The 27506-nt window shown below is 34.2% G+C and overlaps 1 protein-coding gene across 2 annotated transcripts; it reads right to left on the minus strand.

The window, feature by feature from the left end:
* On the minus strand, window positions 1–26857 carry LOC124359570 (presenilins-associated rhomboid-like protein, mitochondrial). Of its 2 annotated transcripts, none has more exons than XM_046812437.1 (9): window positions 26431–26857; window positions 25095–25299; window positions 20741–20844; window positions 14898–15060; window positions 12770–12865; window positions 11567–11691; window positions 9573–9674; window positions 3459–3556; window positions 1–137 (listed from the first exon to the last, which is right to left on the minus strand). In XM_046812437.1, the coding sequence occupies exons 4-9, from the start codon at window positions 15040–15042 to the stop codon at window positions 47–49; spliced, it is 657 nt and encodes a 218-aa protein (XP_046668393.1). In that variant the 5' UTR covers window positions 15043–15060; window positions 20741–20844; window positions 25095–25299; window positions 26431–26857; the 3' UTR covers window positions 1–46. The 2 variants fall into 2 exon arrangements, with proteins under 2 accessions (XP_046668393.1, XP_046668392.1); XM_046812436.1 differs by having other exon boundaries at window positions 20737–20844; window positions 26431–26847.
* Window positions 26858–27506: the final 649 nt, after the last annotated feature.

Consider the following 27506-nt stretch of genomic DNA (forward strand, 5'->3'; position numbering starts at 1 on the left):
TAAAATGTAATAAATTTTATTTTAGTAATTTATAAACAAAAAATTATTATTGTACTGGTCCTCTTAGTTTGTGCCAAAAAGAGATGAGAGGTTCCCTCTTCCTCCAGATGTACTCTTGGCCCCAGTAGTACCAGGCTCTACAACACAACACAACACAGTATCAGAATGAAGTTTGTATGAGGAAAAAATACAAACAATGTTTTAATAGACATCTCTATCCTTATCCCTTAGAACGCCAAATTACTTCCCTCTAGTGTGCTAATACAATAAAAAGAATTTTGTTTATTTGTATAAAGTTCTATTTGAATTTAGATTTCTGAAGTGTATAGAGGATATAAAACATGAATTTTTTCAAGATTTTTATATGTTTTATAATGTCTCTGACAATTGATCAAAGTTTTCATCATCTGGGTTAGCCATTTTTATAATTAGTTTAATATAAAACTAAAAAGAATTCACTGTTAATACAGAAAGAGTCATTATTTCTTATAAATAAAACTCCTATTAGTCGCTACATTACACAGAACAAAGCTTACATGTCCAGTCTCAAGAGTTGCACAAGCAATCACTGGTACAGAGAAACTTGTCAAACGCACCAGTGTACAATTCTAAAATGGTGGACAGTAGCGACAAAAACCAGTTTCGGATCCATAACAGGAAGCCAAGAACAATGAATGGAGTTCAGCTGTTGTCTGACATTGAATTAACATTTTAGTGCATTCTATCACCGGTTTTACAAACTACAATTCACAATAAAAATCAAAAACTTAAATAGGAGATATCCTGAGATACGATTTTTGAGCAAATTTAACTGCACAAGATTTCTTGTAATATGGGAAGGGTTCAAACGTTAATAGGCATATTATTTAATGTAATGGAATTAATTTAACATTTTACTAAAAGCTACAATATTTTATTACATCTTTAAGTGCTGCAGCATTGTGCATGTAAATGGTGAAAAAGTGCCACTATGTACACATTAGAACATTCACAGAGCAATACTCAAGGTATTTTCTGTCTGTGGCATTTACATTTTGCAGAAAACATGTTATGTATGTGTCATGATCCGTATTTTAATACTATTGGATAGTACTATGGAATAAAGGTCATTTAAAAATACTGTCGTATTCACTAGGTGATACTATCGAAATTGAAGCATAGGAGTATTATACTGTATTTCTTTCTCTTTTGCTTGCAAACATGTATTTATGCTTCTCATTTCTGCTTGAAAGATGGTTGGGAAAGAACACAGAGCCTTCGAGGCTCAGCAGTTTGGTTCTTTGACATCCAGACCCCTTCATCTTGCCTTTTGTTCTTTCGCATACTGAGTATAATAAAATTCAATATATTGCTAATACAATTCATTACTATACACTCCTGCTCAAAATTATCACATGCCTTATCATTTCTTCTAATACAACAATTTAAACAAGAGTTTAATATTATTTTGATATTAATTGTTTATTTTAGCCTCCAAGTACAACAGATAATACCTACAAGGGATAAAGAAATTATTTCTTTCAATCTGATGTCATCAGTAACTGAAAAATGTTAACCTTATCCCCTTATTGTTTACCTTTGCCCAGCTTATCTGTTCTTTGTTTTCAGTTGAATAGAGGAAGATATTTAATCATTTCTATCCAGATTTTGTGTAGAGTGGTTGTTTCATTTATTTATGGATCAACATTGTTTTTGAACAAATCCGAGGTAGAGCGAGGGCTCTAGTGGAAGCTGGAATTTCTTACAATGCAGTGTCTAGGTGACTGTTATTAGGACTGTCTCTCATTTCCACGAGACTGAATCTGATCATAGAAAACATGGGTAAAGCCTAGAGCAACAAACCAAAGAGATGATCAGTTTTTGAGAGTTAGTGCTTTAAGGAATCGGACTGTCACGAGTTCTCAATTACAAGGACTGGCCAGGGCTGCTCGCAACATCAATATTCCTGCTCCAACAATTTGACGCCGTCTCCTTGAATTTATCTTAGGAGGTAGAAGACCTACTATTGGCCGAAGACTAATCAGAAATCATTGAAGAGTTCGTCTTCAATTTGCTCAAGATCATCGCCATTGGGCATTGCAAGATTGGAAGTATGTATTTTTATAGACAAGACCAGAGAAAGTCTGTTTGGTCCTGATGGGCATCAATGTGTGTGGTGACGTGAAAGAGAGAGATTTTCTGAAGCCTGTGTGTCACCAGGAGAGCCTTTTGGAAGTGGGTTGATTATGTTTTGGAGTGGATTTTCTTATGAGGCTCACACAGAATTGATGAGTGTACCTAGTCCAGCTCTGAATGCTCAAAGGTATGTGGCAGACATTTTGGAAGAGTATGTGATGCCATACGCTCCCTTTATCGGTAATGACTTCATCCTTATGCACAACAATGCGCATCCACACAATGCTCGGATTGTAATGGACTACCTCCATGATGTCGGAACAGCCTCCACAGAACATGGTGAAAAGGGGTATTTGCACCAGAGATCCAGCACCTAGCAGCATGGATTAACTGGAAGCCACTGTAAAAGAAGAATGGGGCAACGTCCCTAAAGATTGCCTTCAACATCTCATTGAAGGAATGGGAAGAGTCCTATTTATATAGTTAACCAACTTAATAATGAAATTTCAAAATTTTTAAATATCTTCCTGAATTAAAATATGTAGAAGCTGTTAAATAATTATTATTAAGGCCTACTATAGTATAAGTGAAATATTGGTCAGTTCTATCACAATGCAACACCTGTATTTTAGTTATTGTTTTTGTGTTTTTAATGTATAACTATTTGTTTGATAATGCATAGATTTGTAATGAATTTTGCAGCTTACGCATTTTAGTTAAGGACATTTTTGGTGTGTTTTAAATTAAATTATTATTAATATAAATGTTTAGTTATTAAGATGCAACAATTTGTTGTTACTTTTGTAACAATCTTACAAACAAATAACTGAATTAAACTAGAAATTCTATACTCTGTAGGTGATACTGATTTGGATATCACTCATATCCCAGATGATGTTACCACCTGTCCTAAATTAACTGGACTGGAAATTAACGAATGACTGCTTTTCAAATAGCAGAGAAGATTTTGTACAATGTACCAATCAATATTTTTTTTGTTCTAAACCAAAACGTTTATTTTATTACTCTATATCTTGAACAAAATCATATTCAAAAATAAATCTATTCTATTACATTTATATGTAAATTATAACAGTTATAATAGCATTATCAAATACTTGCTTTCATTGTTATTTTCACATTTATTGTGTTTGCTTTCATTAGTATTTCATCATTAAAGACAATACAATAAAGGTTAACTTACAAGGTTGAAATTTAGTGAGAATTTCCACCTATATAAAAATTAAAAAATATAAACTTATGTCTATTGGAAGTCGCTCTCCGGGCTAGGATGTTGTCTGTTGTGCATTTTATCTAGTTGCATGATGAAGAGATCTACTTACATGCCACAGAGAGAGCCACCCAAATGTGCAGCGTGGTCAAAGAAAGACCATCTGAGCAGGCATCCCACTGTGTCCATACAAAGAAGAGCTTTTAAACCCTGTAACAAATTAAAATTCTTAAATCAAAAAGTATAATTAGTATTTCACTTCTTTTAGAAATGTAGCAAAATTAACTGTTTCAACTCTCATTTAAAAACACATATAGTTATAAAGAATTGAAGTGTATATTTTACAGTTTCACTGTATATGATTCAGACTTGCAAATGCCATATTTAAGAAAAGTTTACTAATTGTGTTTCAAAACTATGTGACTGGTGTGTGAATACAAATAAATATTCCTGAACATGAAGCTGATTGACAAAGCATACATAGCAATCAGAATCAGAATCAGAATCAGAATCTCTTTATTCACATTATCATTAAGACATGTAATGGCGTCCAATAAAATTTTACAAAGAAATATATCTTCATGTCTCTTGCTTTACAAATTAGGTTTTGTAAGTTCATAATATTCTTTCACGGTGTACAAAAGTTGTTCCATCAACCAGTTCTGGAGACTTCTCTTGAGATTTTTCCCACTGAGCCTTTTCAAATGCTGCGGCAATGCATTGTACATCTTGCATCCTGTGTATGTTGGCTTCTTGCTGTACTTGGTAGTGCGGTGTGGAGGGAGAATGAAGTCTGTGGCCCTCCTGGTGTTATGTGAGTTAAGTTCTCACCTCTTTGATTTGCCATACAGTCTGCATCTGTTATCACTGAGAGGACATATATACCTACAATGGTCAGTATTTTTAGAGACTTAAAAGCTCCTCTGCAGCTGTCTTGTGGATTTAGATCTGCTAGAATTCTGATGGCCTTTTTTTGTTGGATGAGAATTTTGTTCAGATTATTTACAGATGTTCCTCCCCACACCGCAACTCCATACCGCAAATGAGACTCAACAAGTGCAAAATAGGCTGTCCTTGCTGCTTCAGGCCCTGCAATCCACTTCATCCTTCTGATCACAAAGATTCCTGTGCTGAGCTTTTTACACAGATTATTTATGTGTGCTGTCCAAGTGAGTCCACAGTCGATAGTTAGACCAAGTAGCTTTGCTTGTTTCTCTTGGAGAGTATCTGTGCTTTTTAACACTGGATCATGCTTCCTACTAAAATTTATGTGCATTGTTTTTGAAGGGTTTATAGCCAAGTTGTTCTGAAGGCAGTACTGAATTGTTTTGTTTGTTGAGCATGATATCTGTGAGTACATTTCTTGTGCATTATCATTTGCCAGAACCAATGTCGTGTCATCAGCATACATAATTGTTTTTATGTTATTGTTGCCAAGGTATATAGGGAGGTCATTTGTAAACAGTACAAAGAAGAAGGGACCCAAAACTGAGCCCTGAGGCACCTCTCTGTTCATCAAATATGGTTTAGATCTGAAAGTTAATTTCTTGCCTTTCTCTGACGTTTGAACCACGACAATTTGACTGCGCCCTTGGAGATAACTTGCTATCCACTTTTTTGATGTGTCTTGAAAGCCTAGTGTTGACAATTTGTTTAGAATCAGGTCATGCCCCAGACAGTCAAAGGCTTTACTGTAGTCTAGTAACACAGCCGAGACATGCTTTTGTTCCTCTAGCCGATCTGTTATGTACTCTACTAGACTTGTAATGGCAGTGACAGTTGACCTTCCCTTTAGAAAACCATGTTGGCTGTCTGTGATCAAGTTTTGACTTTCCAGTTGTAATAACATTCTCTTTAGTGCAATTTTCTCAATTATTTTTGAGAAAGTGGATACAAGCGATATTGGTCGATAGTTTTCTGCCCTTGTTGCTGGGCCCTTTTTGTGCTTGGGATATACCTTGGTCACCTTTAACAGTGAGGGAAATTGTCCACTGCTAAATGATTTATTTATTATGCTAACCATAGGTGGGGCTAACTGATTTGCACAGTGCTTTACCATCTTTGATGGAACTTCATCAATGCCACAGGAGAGCTTTGGCTTCAGTGATCCAATAGTTTCTAACACCTCGTTCTCCTCAGTTAGTGTTAGGCTTAGTGTGTGGTTGCATTGTGAATGTATAATGCCTTCAAAGGTTGTTTACACATTGTGAAACTGATTCCTGCTTTCCTCCAAAGTTAAATCTGCCACTGTCGAAAAGTAGTTGTTAAGATGCTCAGCGATCAGCATCGGGTTTTCTTCTGTTTTCCAGTCTATTTCCAAGTGAAGTGCAGCATTGGAGGAGTGGCTTCTCTGCTTCTCTGCATTTATGATGCTCCACAGTGCTTTAGGTTTGTTATTTGATTTGATTAGGTGTTCATAGGCTGCATCACGTCTCAGATCTCGAAGTTTGAGGTCATAGGTTTTCTTTTTTTCAGCCATTATTTCTTTATCTCTTGTGGTTCCTGTGAGTTCATACATGTGCAATGATTTAAGAAAATCTTCTCTTAACTTATTCACCTCATCATCATACGGTTTTCTGCTTCCCCTTTGGTTTTGTCCTAGCTATTTTGTTTGGGCAGGCCAGGTTTAGGGCATTGATCACAATCTTGTGAAAAGCATTATATGCCAGCTCAACATCATGAGCATTATACACTTCATCCCAGGTTTCTTTTGCAAGTTCATTTTTTAAGTAGTCAAGGTTTTGTTTGTTAAAACTTCTTTTATATGAGCTGCCTTGTTTATTGTAATTTGTTGTTGTAGTTAGGATTCTGCACAGCTGCCCAGTATGATCCGACATTCCACCCTGAATAATGTCGAAGCACAATTTGTCCTCCGGTAGATTTGTACAAATGCAATCAATTGATGTTTTGGTTAAGCTTGTTATTCTGGAGGCTGGTAGTGGTAGTCTTCTAATTCCAAAGGTTGACAGTTCCTCTTCAAGTAATAAAGAAATGCAGTATGAAGCAAAAATAGAGGAATTGGAATGTAGACAAGAAGCTCTAATTCAAAGAAACTCCACTCTAGTTGATACTCTCAATGAGATTGAGCAGCAACTGGCAAACGAAAGGCTGCAGAAAGACAAATTCATCCAAATGTTTGAGGAACATGATCGAGAAAAAGAAACAATAATTTCAAACTATGAAAAAGAAATTAAGCACCTACAAGGAATAGTAAACAAATTAAAACTGGACCAAAAGTCTGAGTTGCCAACAGACTCCAAGGCATATACAGAGTCAACAACACAAACATGCGACTCAGGAAAAACAACCCAAAGTCCTTCTCCATCTCATCTGGTAGGTTTGGCTGAGCTAAAAATTCGTCAAGACCAAATTGAACGGTCTATGCAAGCATTGCAAATTCAATTTCAAGCCCAGGTCCTCAGTACACAACCTATACCTCAGCCACAAAGCCAATTAAAATCACCCAGAATGAAGCCATCCTGTCTCTCCTTGCACAACTCAAGCAGGAATAAAACATCTGCTAGAAGGAACCATTTTAGCGTGTCACTTCAAATGGCCAAGAGCAAGTCCCGGAATGGTAAAATGAAAAATATAACTCCTGATATTGTTCCTCAGGAAACAACCAAATACAAAGATGTAAATGGTCAATCATCTCTTCCCTCTAACTGCAATGGGAAAACTGCTATTTTTAAGCTCTTAGCTAACAAAAAAACTCCTGGAAATGACAAAACTGCGACAGTGCACACTCAGAAACTGATCACAAATCCATCCTCAACTGCTAAACTTCTAAATCCAGGAGAAACATATGAACACTTTTTTGAGCAAAACATAAATAAATACAAAACTATTTACAGTTCGTCCAACCCTGACTACGTACAGGATGCTTATTTTTTAGGAATAGAAGGCCAAAAAAAGACCAGATACAAGAAAGCGTACAAACCCAGAGTATTCCTAAACTCAAGAATGAAATATCAAGCACAGTAAATCAGCAATTTAGCATTCTACACCAAAATGTGAGAGGCCTATCAAGAAAAGTAGAAAGACTAAACCACTTCATCGAGTCTGCAAATCCATCAATACTGATTGTAACTGAACATGGCCTTGATCCAGACAAATTGAAACTTATAAACCTAAAGGGCTATAGTCTAATAACTGAGTTTAGTAGACATGTCCATAAGCTGGGAGGAGTTGCCATTTATGTTGAGGATACGCAAGACTTGGAAGTGGAACAAATTGACGTAAAGGACTACTGTCAAGAACTTGTATTTGAAGCCACACTGGCTAAAGTAAGTTCAAAAAAGCAATCATTCCACATTCTTGGCATTTACCGTCCACCATCGAGTAAAACTAAGGAAGCAATAGAGGCCATATCAAACATACTTAACCCATTGCGGATCAACGACGTGAGGGTGACGCGGAGCGAGGCGTGGACCAAAAGCACAATGACGTGACCCTCACGCGGATGACGTGGTACGGATGACTCATTTGTTTTGAACGCTTATCGCTGTTATAAGCCTCGGAGATATTTATAGTCAGTTTTCCTGGACTGGCTTCCTATCTTATCTCTGATACTCGTCCACAAATACTCCCCTCGTTATCGGTCAATAACGTTATTATTTGCGACAAATTGTTTGTCTGAGGCGTACAGTCGTGGCATTCTATTTTCCTTTGCCTCGTGTGCGTGTACGTAAATAAAATGGGTGACAATTTACGATCATCTGAATTAGATAGACTATTATTAGAAAGTGGAAGTGATGAAAGTGATATCGATAGTGTTATTGAGGATGGAGACGGTTCTATCACGCGTATTTGTCCACGTTTTCATAATTACGCGGATACTAATGTTGACAGTGACGAGCGGGCTAGTGACCATGATTCAGATGTTCAGACTATTTCAGACATTGTTCCTGGGACACCACCGGATGTGGAAACTCTATTTCAACATCATTTCAATATCAATAAAAACGCTCAAAGTAGTGCTTCCGAGGATATTTATGAATATACTTGAATATACTTCTAGTATAATATACTTGTCTAATATGATCTGTATAATGTTTATATAACATAAATAACAACATAAACAAACAAAACATGTATAATTAGCGAGCGCGCTAAGCAGGCAGGTAGGCGTGCAAACACTGCGGGTGCTGCGTTGCAATACGGATTAATTCGTAATTTAAGGCCCGCGCGCGCGCCGTTTTCACGATCCGCAATGGGTTAACCTTGTAAGAAGTGATGTAAAACCACTAATCTTAATGGGTGACATCAACATAGATAGATTGGACTCTACAAATCCTGGAAACAGCTTGGAAATTTGTAGCTAGATGTTTTGGCTCTGTAGCATACAAAAAATGAGTAACCAGCTATAATTTTCCAGTCAGAATAGACATTAAGATCACAAAGGAACTGAGCTCTTGCTTGTTTATTAAATCCTAATTTATGGTTCAATTGTATAGATGAAATTTACAAAATGTTAAAATAAAATAAATTATATTTTGCCATTTTGTTTAAGTTACGACTTTTGGTTCAATAAAGGTATAAGTTATTACTAATAAATAAATATTACATTCAGTAACTTGATTTTTAACTTGTAATAAAATATATATAAACTATTATAAACCACAAAAAATTCAACAGTAACAGGAATGAAGGACAGTATTGGACTAAGCAACATTGTCCACGCAGCTTTGTAAATATTTCAATTAAAGGTAAAGACTTACAGTGTCTGCTACAATACTGGGCTTTTATGTCAGTTCTGAAAGTGTATTATAATAAAAGGATGGTTGTTGTTTAATTTTTTGAGTGGAAGGCACCCTTCACCTTTGGGTGACATTGTCGTAAATGTCTTTATATGTTATACGTCTTTAAAGCGTTACAGACTATATTCCTAAAAGCAGCGCAATAATTTGAACAAAAGTTATATTCTGGATTTGATAGTGAAAGTTAGTTATAGAACGCAATTTAGACACATACTTTTTTATTTAGTTATTTAAAATGTTTAAAAAAACTAAATTTTCAAATATAATTTGAACAATTGTTAGGTTTTTACATTTGTATACAACTTATTCTTAAAAATGTGATATATGTTGCATCTAGAGTGCTGATTCACATAGTTATTCCAAATATACTGATCAATAGACTTAAATATTGTTTCACTACAGAAACTTTACCCATCACTTCTAGAGTTAATCTACATACAGTACCATAAGTACTCATTGACACTGACCGAGCTGGCCTCAAAGTTGAAATTTGGCAGGAATATGATAGCCAGCTTGGACTCAGGATATCTGCAGCAGAAGTAGCCAAGGATACACATCACTGCACCAGACTGGAACAAAACTGCATCTGTTGTGTATTCAATCAGATTTGTACTTACGTCAATTTCATTTTTCACAAATACTTCAATTGACTAATTAATAGACCAACTTTAGAGTTTAATCACTTGCTATTTACGTAAATGTCTCATAATGAAATCCAAAAGCCGAGAGGTAAATAATTAAAGTAAGATTTGTCTTAGTGATTGTAAAAATAGTGTAATTATTAAATACCATAATATATAAGATAATTTGCATCGCTATTGATGCATAGACTGGAATTTTATAATCAATTATACATAACACACGATTTACCACCGCTACAAGTTGAAGCATCCGCAAACACAATCTCTATTAACTTAATAACATTAAAACATAAAACCAATATTTAATACTTTTATTTTTGTGTGAGGCCTTTCGATAACAAGGCTATCTTCGTCAGAAACATCACATATTTGGCATTTTTGTTTTCTGTAATATGCATATTTCAGACTAAACATGTATAACACCGTTTGGATTCATACGTGTTGTAAAATATTTTATAAATTTGTTTAGCAAAATTTAAAAATTAGTAATTTTAAATTTTATTGAACTTTAGCCTATACTTGTAAATCTCCATCACTGATACAAAGAATACGCAATATTTTATAGTTATATAGATACAATGTAATTAGTATTAAACATATAAGTATGGGAAATAAGCGTGAAATATCTAATTCAATTTGGAAATTAAACATTGCAAGGACATATTTCTATACACTGCACAGGTAAAATTATTATATTAACTTAAGATGAATTAAAAATGTGATTATTGGGGCCATTAACTTATCTTTATCACTGGAAAAAACATTGCCATAGGACCTGTGTGAGCTCTCTCAAAATAACTATGTACAACCGTTTTCTTTTAACACACCAAGAACTTGCTAAATACAATCTTTTTCTCTTTGGGACACCTTTCTTAATCATAACAGACTTGATAGACAATGATGAAACATTTTTCACCGGTTCTCCCTCCATATGCATGAACACCATAACTCAATTGAATCAATTTCTCATACTATTTTAAATTCTGCTGCAATGCATTGTACACATTTTTGCTACCCTTCCACATAAGACCAGGGGGATACAGTATTAAAAATATATTCTGCCATGTCAAACCCATGGTGTGCAGCAGCAGACTGTGCTGTGATCCTAAATGTACCTCCCATTTACTTTTTAGCAGACATTTGGCATGTATCTTGGCTGTCAACGTTGCAGTGCTGTCTGGATACAATGTAGATCCTGGTGGGTCGAATTTTTTTAAGCAGGAAGGTGACTTTTCTCCTGAGATACAGTTTGGTGTTGATATAATTTGTTAGATTACAACGTTTCATTCTCAATTTATTTTTATATTTTATGTAGAAGTTGTGTTTGTAATTTGATATAGCATACATTTAAGACCAGTAAAATCAGCTTTGTGTATATTCAAACAACTGTTTGATGATTTAACTTATGGTAAAAATTTCATTCTATAACAAATTATGGATGTAATAGACACAATAATCTGCAAAGTTACATTTAAATTGATTGTCAGTATGAGCTAAATAAACATTAGTCTTCCTGTAACAGAGTAGGAGAGATGAGCAACCAGAGTTCAATTTTTATATGTCGTGTTTTGGTACCATAGAATATTGTTAACATTAAAACCCTATTGTAACAGTTTGAATTTTAAGATTTTGTCAGGTAAACTGGCATTCGATCCCACTTTGTGACACCTTCATTGCACTCAGCCTACCCTGACACTATGAGAAGACTAGTATGTATAAGTTGTTAACTATAAATATTCCTGAAATTCACATAAAAGTAACGTCTACAATTAATTTAGAAGTTTAACTGTACTATATTAAAATTGATAGTTTTCACTTACTGCGCCCAATGAACTTGTTGGTGACTTTATGATTGCTTTAAATAAATAGCTAGTGAATGAAGAAACCATCCCTGCAGACAAATAGAGTCCAACAAACTGCTCCCTGCCCAGAGCACTGACTGCCCCTGTCAAACACACAACACTGTTCAATACTGTTGTTCATACAGCTAAGTAATTCTAACGGATTTTCGGTGCAACCAACATTTCAAAATAGTTTTGAACTATTTTAATAACGTTGCAGTTAAAATCTTATATTTTGTAACACTTGGCCCTGACATGTAACTTCTGATATTATCAATGAATGTTAACTTACAGGGAACTAAATATATATTTAAACCATTATAGTTTTATTTAAAATGTGTTGCCTCTTTTGCTATGATTATTCAGATATTATACAAGCAATGTTAAAATGAAAACATTAATAAAATACCTATTTTACAGACCAAGTGCAACCTGAGAAACACAAAATAGCCCAATGAACATATCCTTAATATACTGAAAAACATCCATATTTTTAATTGCAAATTTTTCTGTTGTTAAATGCACAAGACAAAAATTATATATTGTCCCACTGTGGGCGAAAGGCACAGATTTTGTCCTACTGCTTAGTGGATCAGAGGTGTAAAGGCACACACGCTGCGCTCTGTTTGTGTTTAGCAATAACCATTGTATTTCTTGAGATTTCTGCTAGAATGTGTTTGAATGCTCTCAGCTAGGTCTGTTGTTTTGTTGTTGTCACAGTAATACAATAAACATCTGGTAGAATAAGCTCAGTCGTTGTCTTCCATTAGTTTTGTTTGCAAATGGAGGTCGGTAATGTGTTTTGTTCACTTCAGAGCTTCGAATAAATGTAAGTAAAATGTGTATATAATCTATTAAATGTATACTTACCTGCAGTCAAAAAGACTATTAGATTCAGTAAAAATTCAGCTCTTTTCACTGACTGAAGGATAAAAACGTCATACTATTTTTTATTACTTAATATATGACTATCAAAATTATGAATGAATGTGCTATGTGGTCAATAAAAATATTAAGAACTTTGATAGGATATGTTACATCGTGAGAGGGTGGTGAAGGATTTTTTTGTACCAGGTAAGTCCTTAATTGCCCATATAAAAATTGCCAGTCTAATCTTGTAAGTAAATATACAATTTAAAAGTAAACAACACAACAAATTCAAGAAAATACAAATTAACTTACTGTCAGAAAAGCTATGTAAAACAAACATGTTGGCTCCGAGATGCAGAATACTGTAGTGGCTGAACACAGACAGGAGCATGGGCCAGCAGAGAGCTCCTACAACAATTCTATATTTTACTAAGAAATATTTGTGGGGTACAAACAATCTGTAAACACCTCCAAGTAATGCTTCACCATACATTCATAAGAAAATACTAAATAATATATTTGCACAACATTCATGTTTAATGTACAATAGATAACAATCTGTAAACATCTCCAAGTAATGCTTCACCATACATTCATAAGAAAATACTAAATAATATATTTGCACAACATTCATGTTTAATGTACAATAGATAACAATCTGTAAACACCTCCAAATAATGCTTCACCATACATTCATAAGAAAATACTAAATAATATATTTGCACAACATTCATTTTTAATGTACAATAGATAACAATCTGTAAACACCTCCAAGTAATGCTTCACCATACATTCATAAGAAAATACTAAATAATATATTTGCACAACATTCATGTTTAATGTACAATAGATTGAAAGGTTACATAGAATTAAAAAAATTTGTCATCATTAATATTCCCAACGATTGCCAGAAATTTTCAATCTAAAGAGTCAATTGCCAGTAGCAAAATCAGAAGGTTCATAAATGTATATCTCAATTGCAACTTAATTTTCATATAATACAACATATAACGAAATTAAGTTACTCGTCCGAAATATCACTTCCAAGGATATTAGAATTTTGTTATATACAATAAAGTAATCGATATTTAAATTTTGAAAATATTTTGCACGACTTTAGACAATGGTAGTAACTATGCAACATAACTGAAGCTGGTTCCAGTCCATAAAATCTGTCAGCAATTGTTAGTCTCAAAGTTTTGTAATGGATATCTCTTGAATAAGCAACTAAAGTTTGTTATAATTTAATGTCATCTAAAACGATTTAATTGGATTCTAAAAAGATATTAGTTTGATCTCATATAAAAGTTAAGTAGGATTAAAAAGAGCAGTGATTATGTAAAAGGGTTATCCAGAAAGTAACCTCTATTTGGAAATGAAAAATACATTAGTGTAGATATAAATTTTATTACACATACCTAAAAAGTGAGAGCAAATGAAAATTCACACTACGTAGTGCTTCAGTTTTGTTCTGAAACTTAACAATGGTAAATGTACATATAACAGGGTTGCCAATAGTAATTTTATGAGAGATAGTTTTCATAAACATTACGAATAAAAATTGAAAAAGATGGCGTTTTTCACATGGAGTGGCCGATTTCAGTATCTAGTGCCAAAATGTGTGACAAGCACTTGCAATGGCCTAGGCCTCGGCACTTAGGCATCTGTTGCTGGTTCTCGCATCTCAACTAATATTGAATACAGAAGCGTTTCGTTTCTCAGACGCGGCGAAATGGTGGAACTATTTAAAACTTTCCTTATCTCACTAACAATGTTGACGATTTGTGCAGAAATGGACGGATGCATCTAAAAGTAGGAGTTGATTTTAGGTATTGGCTATGACACAAACAGCAAGGGACAATATGCGTCCAACGGTATGGTTTGTTAAATAATGAGCATAAGAGGGAATAAAATTTGCCACCCGTATTATATCAGAGCTCTTACTACTAATCAGCTCGAAGGAGCGGTTCACACGAGCAAGAAATGTGTGGACACCTCTCCAACCGAGATTCATATTTCGAGAAAGGTTGGCATGCCCACAAGGTTCAACACGATCGACTGCGACAACTGGAAGCCAGTGTGAACCGTTCAACACTACTATGTCATCACGGGACTGTGACACGCCGCTGTTGGCTATGATCTAGTAGTAGTGGTGGTTGTTTACGATTGAACTATTTCATGAAATGAAATGAAATCTGGTACACTAGCAAGACCGATCATTACGAGTCGCACGATTAGGCTTGTGCGATTCTCGCTCAGGTGTTAACCGCACCTTATGAAAGTCATGGCGATGACGCAAGTTGATTCATTTAATCGTAAGTTGTACAGATTTTCACAGTATGTACATTAAATTCACAGTTTTACGGTTTTCACAGTCGTGTGGGGACCCTGAATAAGCTTATCACATTATTGTCAATATAAAGACAGACAGATGTAGTACCTGATGCCAATCCTGCAGTGAAGTATTTAGTCATGATGGGCTGCCAACGCGGCACCATCCACGCCAGGAATACCAGAACATTGATGGCACAGATCGGTACAAACGTCTTGTCTCCAACACTCAGACTATGCCACCAGTTGTACATGTGTTGACGAAACTGACCCTGTTCATATGAAGACTGTTTATTTCAATATCAATTATAATATTTTTAAGATTTAGATGTAGTAAGTAGCTATCTTTAATTGTCTATAGTTTAATGAAAACAGTGTACACAGAGTGCATGCTTCCTGCTAAATCTATCCCAAATATTATATATAGAGTAACCAGAAATGACTCTATCAAACATCACAAGTTGATGAAGCAGGTCAACATAAGTTAGTTTACTAAGCAAATCTGTCATATACTTTTTTATAAAGAATCTTTAAATTGAATAAAGTTAAATTCAAACTTTGCAAAATATTTAGTTTAATTAAGACTAGTTTTTAAATGTTTCAGGTAAATATTATTTTAGGTTTCAATATGGCACCATATAATATGTTCAACCTTAATAACTCAAAGTTTTATGAAATATGTACTATTATTGGAGGTTACACTTTGATGAAAATTTTAATACCAAGTTTCTTTCACATTAACAAATACAATAATAACAGAGTAGTAAATGAAATGAAAAATGTCTTTATTTAATACAACGTAAAACATATTCAATTGGTGAGGTTAGGACTATTAAGTCCTCTCTTACACCTAACCATAAATTAATAAAACTATACTATTACTTTAAACAAGAGCTACAATACAGTTTACATTACTATTTTACATTCAAAAATTATAATCTCTAATTATATAAAGTAACAAAATGAAATAAAGGTTCTCTATATTATTAAAAATAAATAAATAGAATAAAACTTACAAGGAAATTAACAGACATTCATCCATCACCATTCATACAAAGCTATCGTCCCATACCCTATGCCACGATATCGTCAACCCGACGAGGCCCAAAACAGGTGAATAAATGTTAAATGTTGTGATGTCAATGTTAAATTTTGATAATAATAATTAATTAGGTGGTTATTTAATTTAAAATAGATACATTACATGTTGTTTTATTGAGTTGTTCTTTAAATTATGTTTTCTTTATGTAATGTAACCAAATACCACTTATTAAATATACAATTGGATTACAACATTTTATTATCGTTTTTCTAACTTGAACACTTTGACGATTATGCCCAATTGCCCATAGTATCTATAAAGACCATATTTCTTTCTGTGGACTGACATTTTCTGTGCATGTCATCTCTCACCAGGCCGTGGATGTGTGATACAACACACACGTTCAACTCTACATAGGAATAACCTCAAAATTACAATGAAGTTTAGTATGGACTAGTGTGTTGTAGTTATAGTGCTCAATAGAGTACTGTTTACAATGGAATGAAAAGAAGACAAGTGAAATACTCATTGATCTTACATACAAACAGTGAAATAGGCCAGATGATTTGTGGCCAAAATAGTGATGATTCTCAACTTAGTGATTTTTTTCCCTCAGATGTAGGTAGTAAGTATCACACATCTAGTGACAGTATTACTGATAGTGAGAAAAACGTAAGGTACATAAATGACATTTCACTGAATGTATAGTAGAAAATGTGGAGATTTTAATCATGAAGGTGAACAGCATGAATGTGATGACAATGTGTCTAATGTCTTTGTGCCATGGTCCTAGTAGAAAATGCTGTAATGAGGTGATTTTGCACAGGATCATAACGTAGAAATGCTCATCAATGCTATCCATGAGCAATTTGAGGCTGTACAATGATTGTGGAAAAAAATAATGTAATTCAAACTTTTGATTTTATGGGATATGAAAAAATAAACATTCAAACAGATGATATTATTTGGTCAAATTATTTGACTGCATAAAATCGCCATGTGGACCAATAAAAGGGTACCAATGATTTGGGGATACCCTCTAACACAACTGCATACTTAATAAGTAAGAAGTTAATCTTTACTAGTGGCAGTCATTTCACTTGTTAATGGCAGGGTGTTTTTGTGTGTTGCGTAAGGTATTTTTCTTTTTATATTTAAAAATACATATATAACAGCAACTATGATGTATTATGCATTGTTTTTTTCCAGAAAATATTGGAGAATAACATTCTGTTCAGATAACATGAATTTATAACAGTTGTATTTTTGTTTTATATGTAATTTACATATTTTTAGGGTTTTTTACACATATTTCTATTCCAACTTTATAACTTCAAGCTAACAAAAAGTTGTAAAATATTATGTAATTTTTTTAAATATAAAGCTTATTAGGAATACATAAAAATACATATGAAACCAAATGATAACCTTTTCAAGTGAAAAGGTTGGTTTTTAAATAAAATTATAATGTATTGTATGTTTTTAAAATTCATCATTGGCGCGATATGGAGTATAAGTTAGATATAAACTTTGTTTTTGCTATCTGCATTACACTAGTGATCAAGTACTGTATACTTAATATTATATAAAATTCAAATGTAAACAGATGTTTACTGCACTTTGTAAAACTTTAGTTGAAAGTGTCATTAGTATCAGTTAAATTTGGATTATTTAACCCATTGCGGATCACTGATGAGCTGGGCTCGTCACGCAGCGGCCAGGCAAACGGCACGATGACGAGCTCAGGTGCAAAAGCGGTCTGCTTTTAAGTTTCCCTCCAAATAGTTCTATAAATGTCTGATAGATCGGGTGATCGTCTTCACTTGTCAATTAAGAGTGTTTAATAACGGTCTATGTTTAGAGTTTTCAAAAGTTTTATAAATATCCTACAGATCGCAGTTGTATGTCGAAGTTGAAAAATCATTCATATGAGTTTACTCTCTGCTTTATGGCGCTTCTAATTGGGTGTTTTCCTCAGTTGTTATTATAATACTTTTGAGGTTAGTAACACAGAACTAAACGATGCAGACGTACATGTTGGCGGATTTAGTCTAGACAATGGCCCAGATGTTGTAATCGCTTCGCCCGAGCCACTTTATTTAGACTATGATTCAGACATCATCCCTGCCACCCCGGAGCCTTGCTCGCGTGTTATCGTTCCTACATCACGGATACCCCGTCTTCCATCTGAACGAATACCTTCACAGCTGAATTTTCTAGTATAAAATAGCGAGTGATACGATGTGGCGCACCATTGCTATTCGTGCGCCGCTGACCGTAAATTAATTCATGCCCGCGTGCCAAAACAATAAGATCCCCAATGGGTTAACATAATTCAAAAATATTCTATATTCCAAGTAACTTTCCCAATCTTTCTTTTCATATAAACCTTCCTCGGATTTCAATGATTATTTTACAAAAAGAATTAGGCGAATTAGTCAAACTGTTCTTGAGATTGGTGCTTAGCAATACATTTTGTGATAAATTTTTATTCATAAGATTTACGCTACGACACAACAACAGTGAGTACAAACTCACTAAGCAGAAATTTGTTAAATGCCAAAATGAAATAGTTTTCACCAAGTGGAAAGTTAAGCCTTTGGGTTCGAAAGTCAAACAGCACTGGCCACACCAAGGTTGGAGACAGCTTGCATTAGTTTTGTTGTAGTTTGTCCTTGCAACTCTTATGGCTAGTACAGACGACCTCGCTACTTTTATTGACAGCCCGGTGGGGCCATATTTGTTGTTTGCCTCCCCAGATCGGAATTATTTTTCCATTTCCTCCGCGTTATTTGCATATTTATTAAAAACGTTTAAAGAAGAAATGAAAAATGATTTTAAATTTATTTTTATTGAATTTCTGATACAAAGATAAACATACATTTGGGAAATAAACTCATATACGTATATTGCTAACAAGTTCGCTGCGGGCCACTGTTCGGACAGTCCCGTGACCCTCGCCAAAACTGCGAGGCACTGTCCGGACAGTGCTGATACGCACAATGCATTGCTTATTCGTTTCGCTTGTCACGTGCTGCGATCTTGGGGGAATTGTCGGAAACTTTTCAAGCTTGTTCTAGATGAAATATACTCACTTTCTGATACGTCAGTTCGTCCTAGAAATGCGGGCCTACTGTCCCGACAGTGCCAGCAAAACAGCTGAAATTTCACATGTTTATTGCTATTATGAACCAGTAGGACAACAATAAAACACGTGTTCCTAATTTCTTTTCCCTTGTGTTATTGTTTTCGTGAGTAGACATATTAGCAGCTAGGCTTGTTTACAAATTGTGGATAGGTTATTAATACTAAATTAAAAATAAGGTAATCTTTTACCGGTATTGCGATTTTACGAGTATCTATATGTGTGGTGTCAATATTTTGATTGTACACAGTATACACATATATTTTGATTTTTTGTATACAGTATGTATTGTCTCCTTAGTAAATTCATTTAAATGATACTTTTATTTGTTTTACTGTGCGGACAGCACGCGTCGGCGATCTGCACAGTGGGCTCTGTGGGTGTTTTACGCTATGTGCAGGACTACTGTCCGGACAGTAGCGTTGTCTAGCAACGGAAACTGATGCATATCAAAGTCGATTGAAGTATTCTTGTTACTTTTGGACATCACACAACACATTTGGTAAGTCATAGTTAAATGTTATATAGCCCATCATATGTTAACATAAATGATGCCATGCCAAAAATGCGGGCCACTGTCCGGACAGTCCTGATGATTACGAACGCATAAGAACGTAATATAATCGAATATCATTATTTTATAGCGCATCAAACCAAAATAGCGCCAATTCAACGAAAATCGCAAGTTCGAATTTTGCCGCATATCGGGTACATCATTGGCCGCTCTTGCCGCAGCGAACGTGTTAATAAAGATATGTAAATAAAATGTTATAAAGTAGGCTTTTACAGTTATGTTATATTAAGACAACTATTTTACATTTAGCTCAGTCTTAACATTTTTTACAGAATAAGACTTTTAAAAATACATACCTATGTGTAGTCAAGCATAGTTAGGAGATGTCTTTTAGTAAAATTTTCTAAGTTTCTATCACTTCAGTGTATAGGCCCACAACACGTCATTTGTCTTATTTACAGTCAGTGTTTAGAGAAGAATTATAGGCTTATTTCAAATTTACTGCTTTACAAAAAAATTACTTAAAATAAAGCTGCTCGATAGATTTCAGCACTCACCATTCATTATAAAAAAAGAGAAGATTAGAATATAACTGCTATGTTTAATGGCCAGTGGTGCTCGCCTTACGAGCTATGGACGTATTATATCTTGGCCAGTACAAATGGACATACGAGCTGAGATAACATTACAGCACAAATTAATCCACGCTTTCGACAAAATGGCAGCGGCTAGTAGAGCTGGCCATAAGAGCTCTAAGGCCAGATTATAAATAATGTCTCCGAGTGCATAGGGTTAATATTAACAGATGCTATTTCAAAATCAATAAACAAATTGCTACATTGTTTTATGGATATTATTAAAGTATTTCATAGATGTACATAACCTATATTTATCAATATTTCTATATAACAAATTGTGATTATGTATTACATGGTCAATCTTGTATGTACTTCACAAAACAGACACAGGAGAATATGTAATGTACCGTACTAAGAGAAAAAATATTGGGAGAAAGACTAAATTTTGCAGGTTCATGTGGTTATCGAGAATTGCAAAACAAACCTTATCATTATTTTCATGAAAAATACCAACAAAAATTACAATTGAATAGCTAACTTAATTTAAAAAAAGATAACCATAATGAGATTTTAGGGTGAAGTACTAAATTATTTAACATTTCAAAAGCAGCTGCATGCTTTTATACACCCTTTAACAATTTAATACAAATTATTAAATTAATCACTTACATACTTGGGAGTGTGGAATCCGCCCCACCACCTCTTGGCTTGGATAGCCTGGGACCTGACATTCTCATACTGCCATATGGCTGCCCCGGCCATGCTTGTTCCACTCACCTTCAACATCATACACTCTTTGTTAAAAATCAACTTAACTTATTCACAATATCTTCTTTTCTTTAAACACCTGTGTTCTACAATACTTAATTTTAAATTCTATTTGGGTCTTTTTGAAAAATGTTATTACTCCCTTACCTCAAAGGATCTCATAACCCACAATTTAGATCTTTTATATATTTTATATTACGCAGCCTGTAGATAATAACCAAACTTGGGACAAAACATTTTTTTCCAGCGGCATTACAATTTTATTGAAATAAATCAAACAGAATACAGTACAACCCCGATAAGTCGACCCCGTTAACCCGGAAGTCCGGCTAACCCGGACCGATTTTCAATTAAAAAATAAAAAATCAGACAAACATTTCAATAATAAAAACGTAATATTTTTGAGTGGTATAGTATTTGTGAATCGATGTTGCATGAGTATTTGATGCGACTGTACGACAGTGAGTGTGTGACTCATGGCACACGGCGGTCATTGTCCCGGATTCTCAGAAACAATAACAGACGCGTATTTCCCCAAATCCTCACCCACGTGTGGCCCCTCAGTACCGGTTCCTACCTCGCTCCGCTCGCTTGTGCCCGTATTGTGTGTGTAGTGTACTGTATTGTTTGCTTCTGTTCTGCAATCGTGCTTCAGATAGTGTGCTTCATTTGTATTGTGCGTTTGTTTTTATCTATGTGATGGCAACAAAACGTAAAAATGTTGTAGTGACAATGGAAAAGAGACTAGAGGCATTAGGTAGGATTGATAAAGACGAATCTTTAAAAACGATTGCAGCATCTTATGGTGTCGGTACATCTACAGTATCGGATTGGAAAAAAAAGGACAAAAATCGAAGAATTTTGTTTCAAGATGATAAAAAACAGTTTGGGCAATTGGTGCAAAGCTAAAAAAGCTAAAAACGAGACTCTTGACGACGCTTTGTATGTTTGGTTTTGTGTGGAAAGGGAACGTGGTGTGCCAGTGTCTGGGCCTATCACTCAAGTAAAGGCAATCAAGCTGAATAAACAGTTGCCTGATTGTGAACCAAATTTTACTGCGAGTCAAGGATGGTTGGATAGGTGGAAAAAAAACGGCATGGTATTCGCCAACTTACTATCACAGGAGAAAGTCTATCTGGGGACAACAGCACTGCTATTATTTTAATTGCTGATGACTATAAAAACAAGTTTTTGGATTTTGTTAAAGAAGAAGATTTAACGGCAGATCAAATATATAACGCCGATGAGACGGGTCTGTTTTACAGAATGTTGCCGAGCAAAACTTTGACCTCAAAACTGAAAAAGACGCAAAGGGATACAAACAAAGCAAAGACAGATTGACAATAATGGCCTGCAGCAATGCTTCAGGGAAGCATAAATTTCCTCTACTCTTAATAGGAAAAGCGAAAAATCCGCGAGCACTGAAAAACGTAAATTGGGATTCTCTACCAGCTGTCTACAAGTCTCAAAAAAGTGCATGGATGGACAGCAACACTTTTAAAAACTGGTTTTTTGATTGGTTTGTTCCAGGTGTGACGAAATATTTAAAAGATTGTGGGTTGCCAATTAAAGCTGTCCTAATAATTGATAATGCTCCTTCACATCCGTCTGCAGATGTGCTGGTCAGTGGGGACATTACCGTCAAGTTTTTGCAGCATAATGTAACAGCGCTATTACAGCCCATGGACCAGGGGGTTCTCGAGAAAATCAAGAAGGTTTACAGAAGACAGATGCTAAGCACAATCATTGACAATGAAGGAGAACACGGTGTAGTTGAGATTCTCAAAAAATTTAATGTGAAAACTGTAATGTATATGATTGCAGAATCTTGGGAACAAGTGACTAGAATCAGCTTAATTAAATCTTGGAAAAAACTGTGGAAGGGTGTATGCGACTTGCCTAAAAATATAATTCAACCAGTGGGGAACTATAATATGGAAAATGACTCTCCAGGCGATGTCCAGCCCCAAGAACTTTTGGATATGTTCCAAAATATTAATGGCTACTCTGAAGTCGATGAAAATGACATTACTCTGTGGTTAGGGGCAGAGAAACATCGCCGGCTGAATTGCTCATGTTGAAGAGACTGCGGGATCGCACAGCACGCAAGCGGCAGACGACATTGGCAAAACCAAAGCTGACTGAGTTTTTTACCAGGAAATGAACAGTTATAATTGTACTGTAAGGATTAATAATAATTAAATGTGCATATGATTGATGTTTTTACAATTATAATGGAGTTTATCTGTAAGTACTCCGTATTTTATTAATTTTTACCTAACTTAATTCTCCGGCTAACCCAGATTTTCGTTAACCCGGATTTTCATTAACCCGGATCGGCCGCGGTCCCGATTAATCCGACTTTTCGAGGTATAAATGACATTGATACTCAGAAACAATGCCCATTGATGTAACTCGCCACCAGGCAGTGCTGCAAAAAATAAAAGTTTTCAAAGTGCCTGCACATTAAAAAATTCAACTACATGACAGTTACCTATATTAAATAGCCAAACACTATTTGAAGGCACTAAGTTATGATGTATATTTGTTTTTTAAATACATTTCTGGTTGAACTTAACACATTGGAGTCTGGCTCGCTATTTGCTGTTTTTATAACCCGGTCTGCATAAATTAATTGGTTTTCAGATTATTTTTTTAGAAAACTGTTAAATATTATGTATAAGATATTATATTTTCTTGAAAGTTCTATCTTTCCTCTTTAAAATGATATGTAAAACTGTATTCCTATAAAATCTAATTAATTTTAAAAAAATTTCAAAACTTACATTTTTGTAAGAAAAATAAAAACTCCCGCATGTCTTGTGTTACTTGTAAACTAACTTTTGAATAAATAAAACAAGTAATTTCAATTTTTTTAAAGGCATTTACTATATACACATTTACAAATAATTATTTTAATTGCCAAAAAATTTCAAATGCTATAAAAATGATTGTTGTCATAGACAGACTGACGACGCGCCAGGCCACGTCAGTGGATAAACAAAAGCCTCAAGCGGGTATGACGTAGTAGCGCCTAGCGGAATTTTTCTGAACTAACCATTAAAGCTGGCTTTCTAATACAGCAGACGGCACTCGAATATCACTCGAGCAACTCCGTATATCAATCGGCAAAGCTGTGCTCGAGTCACGCTCGAGCGCCGGCGGGGGGTTTAAACAATGGCGCTCGCGTCTGGCTCGAGCGTAGACTCGAATGTGTTAAAGCTTGAATGTTAGATCACTTTATAATAAAGTACATGTACATGTACAATTCCTATAAACATACTTTTGACATATTTTCTTCATCATGGCAACATGACACACTCTACTTCGGCATTGGAAATATAATTCACTTGAACGAGAAGTCCTTATATGTAGGCAAAGCGTGTGAAAAGCGTGCGAAGGCATGGGAAACAGCTGTTGTCATTGGTAATATCTTTAAGTAATATGAGTTGGTTGATGCTGAAAAAACTATCATATTACACAAATGACAAGACAGTTGGTATTGAGTGAGTCAAGGTAAAAAATATGACATAAACTAATTTGTATTTTTAACTTTTCCGCTAAATTCCCTTTTTGATTGTAACACTGATAATCAATCCCTTAGGCTACTTATAGGAATTCTATCGATTTCATAAAAAAATTAAGTAATGTTCTAATACAATGTCAATTTTTTTCTCGCCTCTTGGACTATAATAAAAAAACTTCAGTTGGAGTACACATGGTCCACATTAGACTGAAGTTACAGGTGGCAAAAATGGACCAATCAGAAACAGGGATGGTAGTGGTAAAATAAATGCCTTCTGGCACACCCTTATTGTGATTTGAATTGAAACCCTGGGGTTATCACTGGATAAATGAACTTATCTTCAAAATGTGTAATCAGTAAGGAGATTGTAATATCAATGGTCTTCACTATCTCATTCATTATTGACAATAATGTGTTGTGGTGATTGCCATTGTAACAAGTTAGAGCTAGTGGTACAAATGGGATCCTGAAAGGGGACTATACCTTTTACTCAATACTCCTAAGCAGCTGACTACTTCTCTCAGCACACCAGACTTGGATAAAAACAGCCTATTTTATATTTCACTAACATAATAATTAGTTTCATACATATAATTAGGCTGTTGTTAGTCAGTGACTCTTTTTAAACAACATTCAGATTGTAAATTAGACATTTAAACATTTACACAATCATTGCATATTATATAATATTCTATTTTATACATTGAATTATAATTCAAACTTGTTTACTTACTATTATTGTGAAAGCCAAGGGCTTCCATAGCCGGCTTAGAGCATATTTGTCTTGGAAATGGTTTTCTATTGAATTTACCATTTGTCTTTTTCCTGGCCATCGTGAATGATTCCAGTTAGATGTTTTTAAAGTACTTCTCAAGTAGTAAGGCAACTGTAATCCTGGACTTTGAAGTTTTCTTGTGTTATGTTTCCAACGGCTGCATCTAAATTAATAAATGTAATAAATTGGATAATATTCCTAAACATTAATCTTACAACTTTTGAAATAAAAACATTATAGTTAAAGATAAAAGCCATTATTACAAAGATAGTCAAGCTAGAGTACAGATCTTGGGGATGATTTTACTAATCAATGTAAAAAACTAGGTCGCTTATCATACTCTGCCTAATTTTCACTTTAAAAACTATATGAAAAAAGTATTTGATTATTTACTTCAGAATTCTGTTATGAACCTAACTTGGAAAGAAAAAAAATCTAAAATATATGTTTGTCACATAATTTTATGCCATTTCCATAAATTTAGTGTATACGACTTAAACATTATATATACATATTGTCATTTAGCAGTGATTATGACACAGCTGTTTCAACAGCAATCATTTTGTTGGTTGCTGCATTAGAACTTCTGCGTCAATCCAAGTCGTTCAATGTTTGTTGAAATTGTAATACATTACTTTCTTTTATTATAACACGTAATTTGAGTGTGAAATCACACTGTTCAATATACATTTACATTACCTGTAATGTTTATTTGTTGTAATGTAAATGTTTGTTCACTGATACCATTATTTTTCACATTAATTAATCAGTATTGGTTTGTTATATTGATGGTTATAATTTAATAATATCGTTTGTCAATATCTATATAAAGGATCGGATCCATTTATCATGTTCTACACACAAAAATAAATTGACAAAACATGTTTAGATTAGCGGATACTCTAAAACACTCTGGCACTACAGTAAGTTTAAAAGCCACTTCTAGAATTAATCAGTTCAGGCAGAAATTCAATCATAAGCATATTAATATATTTATAAGATGATGTAATAAAAAATGTAATAGACTTGTATATCTCTATAATCACTATCTTTGACATAATACAATCAAAGGAGGTGATTACAGAGATACACAGTCTATATTATACTTTTTATTACATCATCTTATTCAAATAATTTCTTTCACCTGCTGTTACACTAATAAGGGTAGGATTTTATATAATTTTGGTTATGATGTATATAAAATCGTCAAGTTTCTTTTAAATAAGTAATCTGATTCTGGAAAAACAAAATAAGTCAAACCATGAATTAAAACCACATTGCATAAGAAACTTACATGTTTAAACAATTATCTCTGACGTGCAAGGACGTTCTTAACAGACAAATAGACATTACAATAGCCTATATGATCACAATATTTAGAAAAATATCACTTTCCTGACAAATTTGATATATAATGCATTCTTAAATAAATTTCAGCATAATCTCTATCCCCCTTCTTATCAAACGCTGTACACAATATGCCTAAATTTTATAAGAAGCCAATTAAAATTACTTTTCCTTCCGCACAAAATAATACAGGTTAGGATTATGTTGGTTTTGGTTAAATAGATATGGAACATATGAACGATAACATAAACATAAAAAAGAGACGATTTGAAAAAGGTCAAAGACACACAATCTATTATTGTAATTTGTTACTATAGATTTGATATGGACAGTCAACGCTATAGATTAGATTGGTAAATTGTTATCATGAGGGAATAGTTTTTTGATCTTACGAGACTGAGACCAGAGAATCAACGCCAGATCGGATTTTGATCAGCCCGGGCGTTTTTCCTGTTTTCAGTTAAGGCCTAAATCTCAGTACACACAAATCTTTAAATTTCAACAGTTGATGTCAAGAAATTTACTAACTGGGTTCGATTTCGTGATTCATTAAATGAAAAATTTGAATTTGAACAATTCGTTGAAAATTGTTGAGGATTTAGAAAATGTAATTACTACTTTATTGATTGTTTGCAATGTTCTTCAACAGTTTACAAGATAGGCTTTTATTACACTACTTATTAGAAGATTAAGTATAATATGGCAAAACAATAGAAATGCAAATGGTAAGGCAAACTTCAGCAGGGCTGCTCAGCATCTGAAAAGATTATTGTTTAATTGAAAAAAAAACAATGGTTTTTAGAATATACCCAGTCTCTCCCAACAACCGAAGCTACCGACTATTCGTTATGGAAAGTAACTTAAAGAGTTAAGTAGCCTAAGATATCCACTCCCCCTACTTTAAAAACCGATGGAACTGGGTTAAAAGTAACATTGAAAAATCTGAGGCATTTACAGAATATTTCACCAATATTTTCAAAACAAATTTGTAAACATTGGTCTCCTGGCTATGATTTTACTACA

The sequence above is a fragment of the Homalodisca vitripennis genome, chromosome 4 (genome assembly GCF_021130785.1).
Source record: "Homalodisca vitripennis isolate AUS2020 chromosome 4, UT_GWSS_2.1, whole genome shotgun sequence".
In the NCBI taxonomy this organism is placed as follows: domain Eukaryota; kingdom Metazoa; phylum Arthropoda; class Insecta; order Hemiptera; family Cicadellidae; genus Homalodisca; species Homalodisca vitripennis.

Bases quoted from the DNA above. Each gene is read 5' to 3' on its own strand.
- LOC124359570 (XM_046812436.1), bottom strand. From the start codon at position 26,486: ATGTCTATTTGTCTGTTAAGAACGTCCTTGCACGTCAGAGATAATTGT. The intron at 11,692-12,769 runs GTAAGTTAATTT...TGTGTTTGACAG, and splicing joins TTTACATAGCTTTTCTGACA to GGGCAGTCAGTGCTCTGGGC. The intron at 9,675-11,566 runs GTAAGTGAAAAC...GTTTTGTTCCAG, and splicing joins CAACAAGTTCATTGGGCGCA to TCTGGTGCAGTGATGTGTAT.